Source organism: Macaca thibetana, chromosome 5 (genome assembly GCF_024542745.1).
Source record: "Macaca thibetana thibetana isolate TM-01 chromosome 5, ASM2454274v1, whole genome shotgun sequence".
Classification (NCBI taxonomy): Eukaryota; Metazoa; Chordata; class Mammalia; order Primates; family Cercopithecidae; genus Macaca; species Macaca thibetana.
Window position 1 is genome coordinate 89,973,331 of NC_065582.1, and position 18,332 is coordinate 89,991,662.

Sequence of the window (18,332 nt, forward strand, 5' to 3'; positions counted from 1 at the left end):
ATATTTTCATGTTAAATATGTAAAACAAGATTAAGATATTATTCAGACATATTTTATTTGCATTACATATCACAAAGAATTTAAAATATGTCATAATTCTAGTATTCGGGATTATACTTTCAGAACTTTCAAATATACACCTTCAGAACTGGAAGAATTCTTATTTTCTGGCACAAATGCCACTTCTAAGACAAATGGTATAAAAATTTGTGATTGTACTTACTTGCTTTCTTATGTAGTAACTTGTGAGTAGCCCAACTTCCTTTAAAACATTCCTAAAAGAACAAAAAAGGAAATTAGTGTCAGGCCTTCCTTAATGAGAAACATTTTAAGGAATATTGTATATAAGCAAGAGTTACTATAAACTATTTGCAAAAATCAAGACCTGTAACTTTGCAAAATAAATATTTGGAAAAAATTAAGAAATGACACCTGTTCAATATTCACTTCAAAAAGCAACCTAAACTTTACTTCAAATAAGCAAGGAACATTAGGCTAAATGTTATATAGTAGTCATAGTTATATTTCAATTTTATGTCAACAAATTATTCTGAAGTATTTCAAAAGAATCATTAGACAACCAATTACACACTGAAAAAAACTGGAAGAAAATTTTTGCAGATTCTTTTATTTACAGTAGTTAGGTTGCAAATCAGTCATACACACACACTAAAATCACCCATGTGAGTAGTTACTATGTGACACAGCCCTGAGGCCATAAGCTGAGGCCATAAGCAGAGTGCCTGGCTCTGCTAGGGTTTCAGTAAATGCTTGACTGAATGATCAGAATTAATAACTAGAAAAGACATCATTTAGGAAAAAATGTTCATGTAACATATTTCAAACACTAGTAAGAAGTGACAAACTAGGAAAATGAATTCAAGTAATTAATTGAATTCAAGTAAGGAACTCAAGTAATAAAGGAAAAGAATAATTCAACCAGACATAGACTTTATGTTTTGAGTGATGGCTTCTCCTTCAAAGAGTTCAAAGTTATGCAAATAAATTATTAAAAATGCTAAGAAAATTCACAAAGTCCTACAAATGTTTTATCTTTGTAGACATAAAACTAGTAAGACATGGACAAGAAGAAAGCCAAGAAAAAAAAAACACAGAAAAAAAAAATCCCCAGGACTATGTAGTTAATCAAATCATATTACACTAAAGCTGCCTTCTGTAAAGGCTTGCCCAAGGGACTCTGAAAGATCAGTTTCCCCATCCTTGACTAGAATCTTCACTACTTTCTCTTTATTCTTCCTGTAGCCTCCACAGCCGGCAACAGTTAAGTGAAGAAAATCCAGGTCATCCCTATCTCTACAGCCTACAACCTAAACAGATTCCAAATGTATAAAAAGGTATCTACAACATTAGAGATTTTTCAGTTTTGAAGCTAAAACCGAGCTCAGTCTTTTGGGGAGATTGGGTTAGTCTGGTAAGCAGAACAATGGCACCTCAAAAATGTCCATGTCATATTCCTCAGAATCCAAGGAATGTGTAAATATGTTAGGTTATATGACAAAAGGTGGGGGGTTGACCTCTTGTCCCTTCTCTGAGTTTTCATTAACTGAATTCATACTGCAGCAAGAAAGACTAAAGTCTGTCAACATACCTGGAAGGACTCTTCACAAACCATGTGTGTTCTGCAGGCCTAAAAGACTGTCCCAGGCCACTTGTCCTTCAAGCCCATTGAGTTCCCCCCTAAAAATCATTTACAATCCCCATAAAAACATCCACATTTCCCCATCTCCTTTTCCCCAAGAACTAGGGTATAAGCATCTGTACCCCAGTGGGTTATTAGACATTCTGTGATTCTCCCCCATGCACACTAATAAATTTGTATACCATTTCTCCTATTAATTTGCTTTTTGTAAGTTGATTTTCTGGTGAAACTTCAGAGGGCAAAGGGGAAATTTTCCCTTAGGTCTTCAAAGCCATCATTAACTAATATTTTGAAATTCAGCATATACATTGAAAAGTAGCTACTCAAATAGCCATGTATTCTCCTCAGAGGATTTCAGAGTGCTTTATACTTGGTTCATGAAACATCCATCAAATTCTAGCTTTTTAACAAGAGGGCTGATAGAATTATTCTCATTAAATAAGGACTTGTCTCACAAAACAGATTCATTAGCTAAGGGCTTATATTTTAAAATATATGAGCAAAAAGTAACCAAAATATTCATAATAAACCCCTCTCACCTCCGTAAGGACACCGATTTTTCTCTTCCTTACTGGGGCCATGAGGCAACCAAGTCATGGTCTTCAACATCATTAATGTTGTCAAAACATTCCCACATCTCCTAAGAACTCTCTAAACCTAAATAATATTCCTTCCCTAAATCACAACTTCACTCTTTTTCTTCCTCTTATTCACCAGTAGAAGAGGAATACTCAAAATCCTGAAAGACTACCCATTCTCCGAAGAGTTAATTTCTGACTCCTTAACTGGGCAATCTTTCCCTCCTCATCTCTAACAAATGAACCAAAGACCTAACTAACCTAGATTTAGAGTTCCCCAGGCAAACACCACACTTCTCAATCTCTTCCCTTTGTACAACCTGACCTACCTAATCCTAACACTCACCAAACACTCACCGTTATAACTGTGTCCTCAGAAGCTTTACCCATTCCATTAGGTCTGTTTCAAATACTACTTTCTCTAAAAAATGTCCACACTTCACTCCACCCACAAGCTTAACATGTCACATGTACTTATTCAATACTCGCTGACAAGCACTTTGTCTTACTCTTTATTCTCCACTTATTTAATAACACCAAGGCATTATTATAACCAGTAGGTAGAACTTCAGTTTTCAACCCAGGACAACATGCTTTTTCTTTAGCACCAACAGGAATTTACTAAATTTAGGAGCTTATGAACCCAAAATATCTGAGACAGGCCTCAGTCACTTTAGAAAGTTTATTTTGCCAAAATTAAGGATGCACCAGTGACAGCCTCATGAGGTACTGATGACATGTGCCCAAGGTGGTCAGGGTACAGTTTGCTTTTACACATCAATCAATACATGTAAGACTTACACTGGTTCCATCTGGAAGGGTGGGACAACTCAAAGTGGGGAAGAAGCCTTCCAGGTGACAGGTAGATTTAAACATATTCTGACTGGCAATTGGTTGAAAGTGTTATTATCTGTAGAAAGGAATGTCTGGGTTAAGACAAGGGGTTATAGAGACCAAGGTTTTTACCATGCAGATGAAGTCTCCAGGTAACATAACAGGCTTCAGAGAAAATAGATTGTAAATATTTCTTATCAGACTCAAGGTCTGTGTTGATGCTAATGCTGGAAGGGCACGTCCAACTTCCACTTCCAGTCATGGCCTGAACCAGTCTTTCAGGTCAGAGTGCCCTGGCCAAGAAGGGAGAGTCCATTCAGATAGTTGCTGGGGGCCAGGGTAGGACGGCAGTTCAAATTTTATTTTTTTTGGTTTATAAGCTAAAATGGGATAGTGTGGTTCTCAGCTCTGGCTCCTCATTAAAATCCTATGGAATGCTTTTCTTTACAAATAAATAGCCATGTTATTCCCCACTTCAAATTCAATCAGAATCTCTGGGAATTTGCTACGTAGATAATTCTTATTTATGTCCAGTACTGTGAATCACTGAAGAGGAAAAAAGTCAGAGTTAAGAGAAGGTGCTCGCATTTCACTTCTAGAACAAGTCATTTCCTACTGAAACCGCCACTACAAAATTATAACTCAAACAGTGAAAGAGATCTGACCTAACCAATTCTGTCTTGCTTCTAACCTCCAATCTGTCCTTGTTCATTCCTGGGCACAGGCCAAACTAACTTTGGGAGAAACTTATAGTTTAAAACAAGGGTCCCCAAACCCCAGGCCACAGACTACTACTGGTTGGTGGCCTGTTAGGAAGCAGGCTGCACAGCACAAGGTGAGCAGCAGATGGGCTGGCATTACCACATTACCGGGTAGAGCCTGAGCTCCACCTCCTGTCAGATCAGCAGTGGCATTAGATTCTTATAAAAGCGCACAAACTCTATTGTGAACTGCAAATGCAAGGATCCAGGTTGTACGTTCCTTATGAGAATCTAACTAATGCTTGAAGATCTGAGGTGGAACAGTTTCATCCTGAAAACATATCCCCACCACCCCCAAGTCCATGGAAAAACTGACTTCCACAAAACTTTTCCCTGGTGCCAAACAGGTTGGGAACAACTTAAAGACAATAACAGCCCTTTCCCAAACCAAATCCTTCTTCCTGGAAACCAGACTGCCTTTGTAGGACTAACAAATTAGCCAAAAGATTAGAAATTATGTTTCAGGAGTCATGCAGCTGGAGGCTACAAGATTCTGACCCTCCCCAAATCACCCCTGGGGATAACAACACTATTGCAAAACCTAAGATCAGTGCTTGAAATATTTTGCAGACCCTTCACTTGATGGATCAGCTGCCATCATCCAGATGAGTAAACTGGCTTATGTGGTCTTGTGGCCCCTACACAGGAACTGACTCGGCACAAGAGTGAGAGGTGACAACGTGCTAGCAGCCCCTGCTCTCAGTGCCTCCTCAGCCTCAGCGTCCACTCTGGCCAAGCTTGAGGAGCCCTTCAGCCCGCGGCTGCACTGCGGGAGCCCCTCTCTGGGCTGGCAGAGGCCAGAGCCGGCTCCCTCTGCTTGTGGGCAGGTGTGGAGGGTGAGGCGCCGGTGAGAAATGGGGCTGCACACAGGGCTCACAGGCCAGCACAAGTTCCAGGTAGGCGCAGGCTCGGGGGCCCTGCACTCGGAGCAGCCAGCTGGTGCTGCCGGCCCCAGACAGTGAGGAGCTTAGCACCCAGGCCAGCAGCTGCGGAGGGTACGCCGGGTCCCCCAGCACTGCCAGCCCACCCGCACCACGCTTGAATTCTCACTGGGCCTCAGCCACCTCCCCAGGGGACAGGGCTTGGGACCTGCAGCCCGCCATGCCTGAGCCCCCACGCAGTGGGCTCTCACACAGCCCAAGCCTCCCTGACGAATGCTACCCCCTGCTCCGCAGTGCCGGATCCCATCAACCGCCCATGGGCTGATGAGTGCAAACACGTGGCGTGGGACTGGCGGGCAGCTCTGCCCATGGCCCTGGTGCAGGATCCACTAGGCCAAGCCAGCTGGGCTCCTGAGTCAGGTGGGGACTTGGAAAACTTTTATGTCTAGCCTAAAGCATTGTATATGCACCAATCAGCACTCTGTGTCGAGCTCGGGGTTCGTGGATGCACCAATCAGCACTCTGTATCTAGCTAATCTGGTGGGGACTTGGAGAACCTTTATGTCTAGCTAAAGGATTGTAAATGCACCAATCAGCACCCTGCGTCTAGCTCAAGGTTTATAAACGCACCAAAATCAGTACTCTGTGTTTAGCTAATCTAGTGGGGACTTGGAAAACTTTTGTGTCTAGCCAACGGATTGTAAATGCACCAATCAGCACTCTGTGTCTAGCTCAGGGATTGTCAGCACCCTGTCAAAACAGACCAATCAGCTCTCTGAAAAATGGACCAATCAGCAGGATGTGGGTGGGGCCCAATAATGGAATAAAAGCAGGCTGCCTGAGCCAGCTAGCAGCAACCCACTTGGGCCCCCTTCCACACGGTGGAAGCTTTGTTCTTTCACTCTTCCCAATAAATCTTGCTGCTACTCACTCTTTGGGTCCGCTTCGCCTTTATGAGCTGTAACACTCACTGTGAAGGTTTGCAACTTCACTCCTGAAGCCAATGAGACCACGAACCCACCAGGAGGGACAAACAACTCTAGACATACTGCCTTTAAGAGCTGTAACTCTCACCGCAAAGGTCTGCAACTTCACTCCTGAAGTCAGCGAGACCACGAACCCACCAGAATAAAGAAACTCCAGACATGTCCAAACATCAGAAGGAAGAAACTCCAAACACACCATCTTTAAGAACTGTAACACTCGTCGTGAGGGTCCATAGCTTCATTCTTGAAGTCAGCGAGACCAAGAACCCACCAATTCCAGACACAAGAAGATAGCTTTGACTCTCTCTGATTTCATCTCTGACCCAACCAATCAGTACTCCCGACTCACTGCCCACCCCCCCAACCAAATTATCTGTAAAAACGCTGATCCCCATGTAGCAGGAAGAGCCGCAGACAAAACCCCTCAGACACCAAGTTAAAGAAGGAAGGGGTTTATTTGGACGGGAGCATTGACAAGACTCCTGTCTCAAGAGCCAAGCTCTCTGAGTGAGCAATTCCTGTCCCTTTTAAGGGCTCACAACTCTAAGTGGGTCCACGTGAGAGTGTCGTGATCGATTGAGCAAGCAGGGGATAGGTGACTGGGGGCTGCATGCAACGGTAATCAGAATGGAACAGAACAGGACAGGGATTTTTACAATGCTTTTCCATACAATGTCTGGAATCTATAGATAACATAACTGGTTAGGTCAGGGGTTGATCTTTAACTACGAGGCCCAGGACACAGCGCCAGGCTGTCTGCTTGTGGATTTCATTTCTGCCTTTAAGCTTTTACTACTACTTTCTTTGGAGGCAGAAATTGGGCATAGGACAATATAAGGGGTGGTCTCCTTCCTTACCCAAATGCTTGAGGAGACTGATTTGAGTAATAAAACTACCATCTCCCACACACTGGCTCTGCATGAGTAAGTAACTCTTTCTCTACTGCAATTGCCTTGTCTTGATAAATCAGCTCTGTCTAGGCAGCAAGCAAGGTGAACCCACCGTATGGTTACACTACTTTAGCATCTATCAAATTAACCTGTGCAACTAACTCCCACCTTATTTTAGGCCCCACTGACTTGCCAAACTACAACAGCTTCACAATGTATCTCCCCATCTTGAACCTCTCTCAAATTCTTTCCTATTCCAAACCATCCTAAAGTAGTGGCTAGAATTAACATTAAATGGTTTTCATAATGTGACCACCCATAATGTGTCCTATTACCTTAAAATCCTGTATTATCTCTTTTCCACCATCTCAAATCTAACATCAATTCATGTTGATGAGAGAGTGAGGAAATAAGCACACCATACAATGTTAGCAAGAAAGCTGAGTAGTCACCTGGTAACTACAAGGATTTGCATGTATCAAGATACAACATATATATAAATACTTTCAAATACTTAATATGTAAACACATATACAAAGACAAAAAAATACTTTGACCCAGTAGCTCAATTCCAAATAGTTTAACCAAAGGAAATAATCTGACAAATGAGCAAAACATATGCAACTTAATGCTCACTATAGCATTACTTATAATTGTGAAAAATTAAAGAGAATTCAGATATACATCAATATAAAATAGGTTAAATTATGATTTAATCGTGCAAATGAATCTATGCAGTCATTAGAAGTAATGAAATTAGGTCGTGCTGCTCTTGTCAGTCAACATGGAGGCAGAAGAATCGGAGAAGGCCGCAACAGAACAAAGGCACTGGAAGGGACAGACCAGACACTAGATGCAGAGGAGGAACAGGAGGAATCCAAAGAAAAGGCCTGTGGCAACAAGAAGCAGGTAGTGCCAGGTATTGTGTACCTGGGCCATATCCCACCACACTTCCAGCCCTGCACATCAGCAACCTTCTTAGCACCTGTGGTGAGGTCAGACGCGTTTTCTTTCAGGCTGAGGACTGGTTCATGAGATGTAAGAAGAAGGCAGCAGCAGCCATGGGAGGGAAAAAAAGCAGTCCTACAGCAAGGACTACAACGAGGGATGGGTGGAGTTCCGTGACAAGCACAGAGCCAAGAGCGTGGCGGCCAGTCTACACAACACGCCTATAGGTGCCTGCAGGTGTAGACCCTTCCATTATGACCTATGGAATCTGGAGTACTTGCATCATTTCACCTGGTCCCACCACAGCGAGCGCCAGGTACACAGGCAGACAGCGCCTGAGAGCGGAGGTCCCTCAGGCCAAGTGAGAGACCATCTTCTATCTTCAAAGTGTGGAATGGGGACAACGCTTTTTTGCTGCTGATGGGGACCTTGTTCACCCAGATGGCTCCTGGACGTCTGCCCAGCAGCCTACTGAGCAGGAACTGACGGCCCGGAAAGCAGCACAGCCAGGGGGCGTGAATGGGCTTACCTGGCAACTGCCCAGGACAAGACCCGCTCCAACAAAGCGCTCCTGGCCAGGATATTTGGGGCCCCGCCACCTTCAGAGAGCGTGGAAGGACCTTCCCTAGTCAGGGACTCCTGAGGGCGAGGGTGGCCCCTTCCATCTCCTGGCCCCACTCTGCTTCCTGTCTACCTCATAATAGAATGATGATGACTACCCAGGTAGACATTTTATTGTGTTTCTCAGACCAGTGTCTCTGCACTGGTGACGGCCCAGTCTCACTGCTTTGGCGAGGGCCCAAAAGTGGAAGTTTTGTGGGCTTCCACTATTCCCCCATCTGAACTCCTGTACATGCCTGGCTAATTCATACTGTCACAATAGCATAATTATGACTATTGCATATGCTTGTTTTGTTTGACTCTTGGCTGCCTGCTGCTATAGGGTCCTCTTAAAATCCCACTTCCTGCCCCCAGGAAGGGCCTTGTAAGGTAAGGAGAAATTCTACAAAGTTTCTTAAATCCATAAAGGATTTATCATTCCCCAGTTAAATGTTTGTATGTGTATATTCCAAGGCTGCCCCAACTTGTTCCGGAAGGTTGACACAAGGCTAAATGAGTCCCAGATCAGGATACATGCCATTCCTTATTTGGGAACTCCTCTGACTTCTCATCACTAACTTCCTCTTTTCTTTGTCCTCTTTCCCTTCTTCCTATTTAGGAAAGTTTTAAATTATTAGCCAATCGAGTTAAGTTTCGAGTGTGAGGTCCCATCCCAGCCGATGGGAATGGGGCACAGCCATCGGGGATTGCATCAGGATGTAAAGGTTATAAATGTCCCCGTCTCCTTTGTCCGGTGTGCTCTCATGGCTGGATTGCTGGGGAGTGCACCCTTTCTGCAGAAAGTAAACTAGCCTTGCTGAGAGATCCTTTGTCTCGGAGTTGATTTCTTTACATCGAACTCCTGTGCCCATAAATTTCGTGGCCTGTAGAGGGACACTGTTGCCCCTCCGGTCCTTGGTCCTCTCTTGTGGGGAGGCGCCCAACCATCCTGTTACGGCAGCCCCAGGGAGATAGCCAGGGCTTACCTGCTGCGAGGAATACATTTGGATTCTCAGCAATGCAGGGGACAAGGAGAAACTTTTAAAATTGCGGGACCAGGAGACCTTGTGCGTGAGCCAAGGTAGGAAAAACTGTTAGAAGGCGGCAAACTACTTCTTTAGTGGTCCTTCCTTGAGGGAATATGTGGGATGTATGTGAGTGAATGATTGCGGTTGAGAGAAAGTGACTGTAAGACGAGAGTGGATTATCTTCAGGACAGGGAACAGAGGGGAGAAAGTTATCTCCAGGGAACTGAGAATACAGGCAATAAAGAAACTAAGACTAAAAAGGGGAAGGCTAATCCCAGGGGAAAAGGAGGAAATACATTTGAGCAGACAAGATACCTCTGAGCTGGAGGATCTGGGGGATTGAGTCTACTGGGAAAAAGTCTCACCCAATATGCGGAATACTTCTAGTAGGCCTGGAACTGAAAACCAGGTCAGAGATGAAGGAGGCAAGAAAGACTGAATTCCTCCTCATAGTCCTTTAGGACTTATGCTTACACATTGGAAAGAAAATGAAAGGACTAAACATAAGAAAAAGCAACTAATGATCAACTATTGTTGCTTTCTGTGGACCCAAGAACCAATTTTAAATCCTGCTGTTTTCTGGCCAAAGTATGGCTCAAATGAAGACTGGGTCTGCCAGCTTCTAAAACTCTATGTTAATAGCAAGAGTCCTATGTCTTCAGAAGAGACAGACTATGCCATGTGCTGGCAGCAGGGGCCAGTTTCTCTTTATCCCCTAAGGGATCTGAAGAAAGGGATGGAGGAGGGTAAAAAGAGAATATCCAGTGGGATCCCCTAAACCATCTTCCTCCATTTCTAGTCCCGCCTCCTCCTCCTCAGGCTCCGTAGGCAGAAGCCTCTGATCTCTCCTTAAAAAGAGGGCTTGAGAGAGAGAGAACAATGTAGAAGGAATATTCAAAAATTTCCCTTTCCCTGTGTTTCCAAAGAGCCAGCTTTTCAGCTCTTCCCTCTAAAGGAGGTGCCACAGGGTAGGGGCGCAATTGGATTCTTGAACGCCCCTTTAACCCCCTCTGAAGTCCGAGGTCTAAAGAAAGGGCTTAAGCCTTTGCTAGATGACCCAGAGAGAGTAGTAGAGCAAACTGACCAGTTTTTAGGTCCCAAACTATATACTTGGACTGAATTAATGTCAATCCTGGGTATCCTCTTTTCCTTTTTTTTTTCCTTTGAGACGGAGTCTCGCTCTGTGGCCCAGGCTGGAGTGCAGTGGCACAATCTCGGCTCACTGCAAGCTCCGCCTCTCAGGTTCACGTCATTCTCCTGCCTCAGCCTCCCAAGTAGCAGGGACTACAGGCGCCCGCCACCACACTCAGCTAATTTTTTGTATTTTTAGTAGAGACAGGGTTTCACCGTGTTAGCCAGGATGGTCTCGATCTCCTGACCTTGTGATCCGCCTGCCTCGGCCTCCCAAAGTGCTGGGATTACAGGCATGAGCCACTGCACCCAGCTGGTATACTCTTTTCAAAGGAAGAGTGAAACATGATCCGTAGAGCTGCTATGGGGACCTGGGAACGTGATAACCCTGCCGGTCAAAATATTCCAGCAGCGAATGTTACATTTCCTGCTCTGGACGCACAATGGAATAATAATAATGCTGTTCACCAGGAGAATATGAGGGATCTACAAGAATTAATTATAAAAGGTATCAAGGAGTCTGCACCCAGACCCCAAAACCTCACTAAGGTCTTTGATGAACAAGAGAAAGATGAGGAACCTACGCACTTTTTAGACGGACTAAGGGAGCAGATGAGAAGGTACACTGATATAGATCCTGACAGTCCACTAGGACAAGGTATGTTAAAATTACATTTTGTTACCAATAGTTGGCCAGATATTGCAAGGAAGCTATAAAAGATAGAGAGGTGGAAAACTCGGTCAACTGAAGAACTTTTAGAAGCAGCACAGAAAGCATACATGAGAAGGGATGAAGACAGATAAAAATAAAAGGCAAAAATTTTTTGGCAGAGTTCACCAGGACCAAATATACCTGGGATGAGATTTTGACCAGCGCCCACGGGGGCCATCGCACAGACAGTCAGGGGGCAAGGTCGAAATGGAACATGGGAAGACCATAGCATGTGTCATAAAAGTTAGAGATGTAGAACAGATGAAGAGAAATCAAAACAAAGGAGCTCCAGAAGAGAACGAGAAGGAGGACAGGATAGGTATCATAAATGTGGAAAACTGGGCCATTTTAAGAGAGAATGCCCTGAGCTAAAGGCCACAGACGAAATTCCATGCCAACCTTTGGAGAGGAAGAACAGGGGAGTCAGGGGCTCTTTCTTTTCCACCTTGATTCCCACCAAGAGCCCTTGATAAATTTAGAGGTGGGACCAAACCATGAACTAATAACATTCCTCATTGGTTCTGGAGCAACTTGTTCTCCCTTATGCTTTTCTCCAAGTGGCCTAAGCTGTTCTCCAGAAGAGCTACTAGCATCTGGGGTGAAAGGAGAGAGGTTTAAGGCCAAAATCCTAGAAGATACAGAAGTCAGATACAAAAATCGGGCAGCTAATATTCAATTTCTATTATTTCCTGAAGTAGGCACTAATTTGTTAGGAAGAGACTTAATGCTAAAGTTAGGTCTTGGACTGCAAGTAGGGCCAAAGGGGTTCCTTCCCTCTCTCCACCTGCTAACTACCATTGAGGAGAGGAAAATCCATCTGGACTTATAGTCAAGAGAAGGAAACCAAGGGAGATTACAGATTCCCCCGACATAAATACATTTAAAGGTTCCAAGGGGCAGTAGCCCAGAGGAAGCAATACCTGATTTCCTTGGAAGGCCAGGTAGGACTAAAACCTGTGACTGAAGGCCTTATTAAAGATGAACTTTTAGAGTCTTGCATGTCTCCGTATAATACCCTTATCCTACCTGTCAGGAAGCCAGATGAATCCTATCGATTAGTATAAGATCTCAGAGTTATAAATGAAATAGTTCAAACCACTCACCCTGCTATGCCAAATCCATATACTAACCTTAGTAAAATTCCGTAAAGTCATCAATGGTTTACTGTAATAGACTTAAAGGATGCTTTCTGGGCATGTCCTTTGGCTGAGGACAGCCGAGATCTATTCACATTCAAATGGGAGGACCCCCATACAGGACAGAAGCAGCAGTACCAGTGGATAGTACTGCCCCAGGATTTGCGGATTCACCAAATATTTTTACTCATGCTCTAGACGGCATTATTAGGGAGACAGACACTCCACCACATTTACATTGAATCCTATATATGGATGACATATTTGTATCTGGAGAAGATATAGAAAAAGAAAGTCAATACTCTGTGTATTTCCTGAATCACTTATACTCTAAGGGACTGCAGGTCTCCAAAGAAAAGCTCCAATATGTAGAACCAGAAGTTAGATATTTAGGTCATCTAATTAGCACGGGCAAAAGGAGAATATGACCTGAACAGGTCAAGGGAAATGTCTCCTTGCCCCTGCCTCAACAGGAACTTACAAAATTTCTGGGATTGATTAGATACTGTAGATTATGGATTGATTCTTATGCATTAAGAAGTAAATTGCTATATGAGAAATTAACTAAAAATGGGCCAGACCCGCTTATAAGGACTTCTGATGAAGTAGACCAAACGAATGAAAAGCATGATTGGTATCCGCCCCTGTCTTAGCCCTGCCTTCTTTAGAAAAACCCTTTCATCTTCTTGTTAACATAGACAGTGGAGTGGCCCTTGGAGTACTCACTCAAGAACGTGGAGGCCACCAGCAACCAGTTGCCTTTCTGTCCAAAGTCTTAGATCCAGTTGCCAGTGGGTGTCCCCAGTGCATCCAGTCTGTGGCAGCCACTGCCATATTAGTGGAAGAAAGCAGAAAGATTACCTTTGGGGGATACTTAACAGTAAGTACACCCCTTGAGGTCAAAGTCATCCTAAATCAAAAAGCGGAAAGCTAGCTGACTGATTCTAGGATTTTAAAGTATGAGGCTATCCTATTAGAAAGAGATGATCTAACTATAACCACTGACAGTTCACTCAACCCTGCCGGATTCTTAACAGGGAATCCATTGCTGCAGACAGAGCATTTGTGTCCAGATTTAATTAATTATCATACCAAGGTTCGACCAGACCTATCTGAAACCCCTTATAAAACAAGACGACATTTGTTCCTAGATGGGTCCTCTCAGATGTTTGATGGAAACAGGCACAGTGGATATGCTGTGGTGGATGGAGAAACTCTTGAGGAAATTGAATCAGGGCAATTATCTGATACCTATTCCGCCCAAGGCTGTGAACTATTTGCTCTCAGTCAGGCCCTTAAATATCTAGAAAATGATAGGAACCCTTACACAGACGCTAAGTACGCTTTTGGGGTAGCGCATACATTTGGAAAAATTGGGACAGAAAGAGGCCTGATGAACAGCCAAGGTCGAGAGCTTGCTCATGAGTCATTAGTGACTTGTGTTTTAAATAATCTCCAGCTACCAGGAGAAACAGCAATTGTACATGTCCCTGGACACCAGCATGACTTTTCATTTGAAAATAGAGGTAATAATCCTGCAGACCAGGTAGCCAAAAGAGCAGCAAGGGCTGTGAAACAAATATTTCATCTAACCCCCTGCCTCCTCTCCCCCAAATTAGCTACTTTCTCTTCCGCCTAAAAGGAAAAACTGAGTGAAATGTGGGTTAAAGAAAATACAGAAGGGAAATGGATTCTCTCAGATCAGAAAGAGATGCTCTCCAAACTCCTTATGAGAGAAGTTCTGTCCCACTTACACCAAGGAACGCACTGGGGCCCTCAGTCTACGGATGTACTGGGATCTATACCTTGGCCAGACAGGTCACTGACAGCTGCATTATCTGTAAGAAAACTAATAAGCAGGCCCTAAAGAAACTACCTCTAGGAGGAAGAACACCTAGGCTGAGACCATTCCAAAGTGTTCAAGTTGATTATACCGAAATACTGCCAGTAGGCTGACTAAAATACCTATTAGTGATAGTAGACCATCTCACTCATTGGGTAGAGGCCACTCTTTTCTCAAAGGCCACTGCCAGTAATGTAGTGAAGGCTTTAATTGAACATATTATACCATAGTTTGGATTAATAGAAAATGTTGACTCAGATAATAGGACCCACTTTACGGATTATTACAAAACTGGCCCAGATGCTGGACACAGAATGGGAATGCCATATTCGTTAGCACCCCTCCTCCTCCGGGAGAGTAGAAAGAATAAATCAGACTCTTAAAAGTCATCTAACTAAATTTTAGAGACTCACCCACCATGGACCAAATGCCTCCCTATTGCTTTATTCAGAATCGGGACAGCTCCCCGAAGAGATATAAGTTCATCCCCCTGTGAAATGTTACATGGATTGCCTTGTTTGCATTCCTCAGCTGATGTGCCTACCTTTGAAACCAAAGATCAGTTCCTTAGAAAATACGTATTTGGACTCTCCTCTACTTTTTTTTCCCTTAAAACCAAAGGTCTTTTAGCACAAGCACCACCCTTGGAATTCCCAGTACACTTGCATTAGCCTGGAGACCACGTCTTCATAAAGGGATGGAAGGAAGGAAGGCTCGAGCCAATCTGGGAAGGACCCTACCTCGTGTTATTGACCACCAAAACCGCAGTTCGCGCTGCCGAGAAGGGGCAGACCCATCACACTTGAGTCAAGAAAGTGTCGACACTCTCAGAATTCTGGGCTGTCGTCCCCGGGCCAAGTCCCACCAAGTTAAAATTAAGAAGAACCCAATATACCTTTGTTTCTATTTTTCTTTCTTTCCTCTCACTATCTCTCATTTTATTATTAACATAACTAGATTGGAATCGCCTCAAGTGATACCCTTTGACACCTGTCCAGTGACACTATGCGGGGACCTACATAACCAAAAACAACTAGCCTCCTCAGAAAAATATTTATGTCCTGGTCCCCCAATTAATCTAACAGTCTCTCACTCCCATAGATGCGATCAATTACGGCCATGACACCGCTTCTTCATTCCCACCGAATGGCAGCCTTGCAGCAGTTGGAATGATGTTCTACAGACCACTCAATACAGAGGCTGGACCTCTACAGGAGGGGTTTGTACTGAGCTTAGGCCTAATCTTTATTTTACCAAAGGAAGCACTTCCCCTGATTGCAAGCTTTGTCAGTGTAACCTTTTTCTTATTTCTATTGCTGATTCAACTAATATTGATAATCAGCCAGCTATCAGCCATCTCTATGGTATTGGGGCAAATGTCAACAGGAAGGATCCTATAGGCATGTTTGAAATACGCCTTCTCCCTCCTCCTCCTTTCCCTTATCCAACCCCAGTAGTCTTGGCTTTAAATCAAACTTTTATTATCCTGATTAGTCCCTTACTAAATGATAAGACAAAAGCATCAGTAGTACAAGTAAATGACTTAAAGCAGACTTTAGCTATTGAGACAGGGTATCAAAATGCAAATGCCTGGTTAGAATGGATTAAATATTCTGTCCGCACTCTAAACAAAATCGACTGTTAAACTTGTGCACACGGTAGGCCAGAGGCCCAGACTGTCCCCTTTCCACTTAAGTCGTCTTCACATGCGACGGATTTGGAGTGTGTGGTAGCTCTCTTTCAAGATTCTACAGCCTGGAATGATGAATCTTGCCAAGCTCTCTCTCTGCTATATCCTGCAGAGAGATACAACACCCTGCAGGTCAGCCCCTGAGGGCCATTCAGCCTCCATCTTCCAGGGTAAAGTTTGCCTCATGCCTCTCACGGCAGGAGAACTCAATATTCCTTGGAAATTTCACAGGAATGCAAGGAGGTAAGGCACTTCTAAGAGCTAACCCATCAGGCCTCCATCAGCCATCCTCAAGTGGAACATATGGTGGCATTGTGGGAGGGCACTTACTGGATACTCCACCGTATAACTGGAGTGGTACTTGCACTCCAGTCCAATCGCCTATCCCTTTTACCCTGGCATTTCACCAACAAAAAAAGGAAACGCCCCACCACCAACATGCTAGAAGAGCTCCTCAGGGATCCTTTGATCCTCTTATCTACCTAGAAGCAACAGGTGTTCCAAGGGGGGTTCCTGATGAATTTAAGGTCAGAGATCAGATAACTACTAGATTCGAGTCAACATTATTTTGGTGGGTCAGGATAAACAAAAATGTAGACTGGATAAGCTATATTTAGTATAATCAACAATGATAAGTTAACTACACCAAAGACGTGGTTAGGGGAACTACAGATCAATTAAGATCTACCAGCCAAATGACACAGGAAAACAGAAAACCCAGTGCTGCACGTTCATTCTGAATAACACGGCCCCAGACAGAAGTATAACAAGAGCCCTAGAGGGACTTGCTGCTTTATCAAACGAGCTAGCTAAGAACTCTGGCATAAATAACCCGTCTCTAGCTGGTTAGAAAACTGGTTTGGAAATTGGAAAGATACCCCAACCTCAATCCTCACTTCCTCAATTAACTGTGTTAGGTATACTTCTACTTGGGGGACGTTGTGTTATACCCTGTATTCAAGGGCTTATACAAAGGCTCGTCAGTACAACCCTTAATCTATCCTCTGCCTCTCCCCAACCCTATTTGGAAAGGTTGCTTTTATTAGGGGATCAAGCCAAACAACAAAGTAGAGACTTGCTAGACAAGTTTGAAGAATTGCAAAACAAAAAGAGGAGGGAATTGTAAGGAATGGAGAAGTTCTCCAAAGTTTCTTAAATCCATAAAGGATTTATCATTCCCCAGTTAAATGTTTGTATGTGTATATTCCAAGGCTGCCCCAACTTGTTCCGGAAGGTTGACACAAGGCTAAATGAGTCCCAGATCAGGATACATGCCATTCCTTATTTGGGAACTCCTCTGACTTCTCATCACTAACTTCCTCTTTTCTTTGTCCTCTTTCCCTTCTTCCTATTTAGGAAAGTTTTAAATTATTAGCCAACCGAGTTAAGTTTAGAGTGTGAGGTCCCATCCCAGCCGATGGGAATGGGGCACAGCCATCGGGGATTGCATCAGGATGTAAAGGTTATAAATGTTCCCATATCCTTTGTCCAGTATGCTCTCATGGCTGGACTGCTGGCGAGTGCACCCTTTCTGCAGAAAGTAAACTAGCCTTGCTGAGATCCTTTGTCAGCATTGATTTCTTTACAAGATCAAACTCCCGTGCCCAACAGCCTTTATTTCCAACTAGGGGAATAATGCCTAGTCCAGGTAATCTTTTTCTGTTTAGCAGTCACAGGTGAGGGTCATATTAGCATCTTTTTTATGTAGAAAAAATTGACAGTTAATGGGGTGGACTCAGTTGGGAAGAAATAATTTCTTCCAAATGTATTTATAGAAAATAAAAATATTTTTATAAAAGAAAGAAGTAATGAAATTAATCTTACACATGCAAAGAAGTCTACAATGTCTTAGGTTTAAAAAAAAAATAGGTAAGTTAGAAAAGTGAAAAATCCACAAATATGTGGAAATGAAACATACTCTCAATCCAATGGGTCAAAGAAAAAGTCGCAAGGGAACTTCTACACAAATAAAAACAAAAACATATCCCATAAGTTTTGCATACCAAACCTTATGGAATGCATAGTAAGAACCTTGGTCTTCACAATCCCTTATGTTAATCCAGACACTCCTTTCTATTAATTCCAGGCCCCTAGATAATAACTTGCCTCTTTCAACCAACTGCTAATCAGAAAATCTTTCTGAACCCACCTATGACCTGGAAGCCCCCACTTCAAGTTGTCCCACCTTTGCGGACCAAACTCGTGCACACCTTGCATGTACTGATTAATGTCTGCCTGTAACTTCTGTCCCCCTAAAATGTATAAAATCAAGCTGTAACCCAACCACCTTGGGTACACGTTTTCAAGAACTCTTGGGGCTGTGTCACAGGCCTTGGTCACTCTTACTTGGTTCAGAATAAACTTCTTTAAATCCTAAAAAAAAAAAAAAAAAAACTTACGGGATACAGCCAAAGATGTCGCCAAACGAAAGTCTACAGCTGTAAACACATACACTAAAAAAGAAACACCTCAGCCAGGTGTGGTGACTCATGCCTGTAATCCCAGCACTTTGGGAGGCCAAGGCAGGGCGGATCACCTGAGGTCAGGAGTTCGAGACTAGCCTGGCCAACATGGTGAAACCCTGTCTCTACGAAAAACACAAAAATTAGTCGGGCGTGGGGGCAGACGCCTGTAAGCCCAGCTACTCAAGAGGC

At 43.6% G+C, this 18,332-nt stretch overlaps 2 protein-coding genes and 1 pseudogene across 5 annotated transcripts in view; 2 read left to right on the plus strand and 1 right to left on the minus strand.

The window, feature by feature from the left end:
- The window catches only part of METAP1 (methionyl aminopeptidase 1), a 99,963-nt gene that overhangs the window by 33,430 nt on the left and 48,201 nt on the right, over nt 1–18,332 (minus strand). For 3 of the 4 annotated variants that reach the window (XM_050790648.1, XM_050790645.1, XM_050790649.1), the window contains one exon: nt 224–275. Coding sequence is in view for 2 of the 4 variants with exons in the window: in XM_050790645.1 (XP_050646602.1) it covers nt 224–275 (52 nt within the window). In the remaining 2 variants the exon portion in view is untranslated. Of the gene's footprint in view, nt 1–223; nt 276–3,039; nt 4,548–18,332 lie in introns of those variants that run through there. The other variant, XM_050790647.1, reaches the window with a different exon arrangement.
- The window catches only part of EIF4E (eukaryotic translation initiation factor 4E), a 151,003-nt gene that overhangs the window by 6,747 nt on the left and 125,924 nt on the right, over nt 1–18,332 (plus strand). The window lies entirely within an intron of this gene.
- Nucleotides 6,523–8,181, plus strand: LOC126954781 (activator of basal transcription 1-like; annotated as a pseudogene).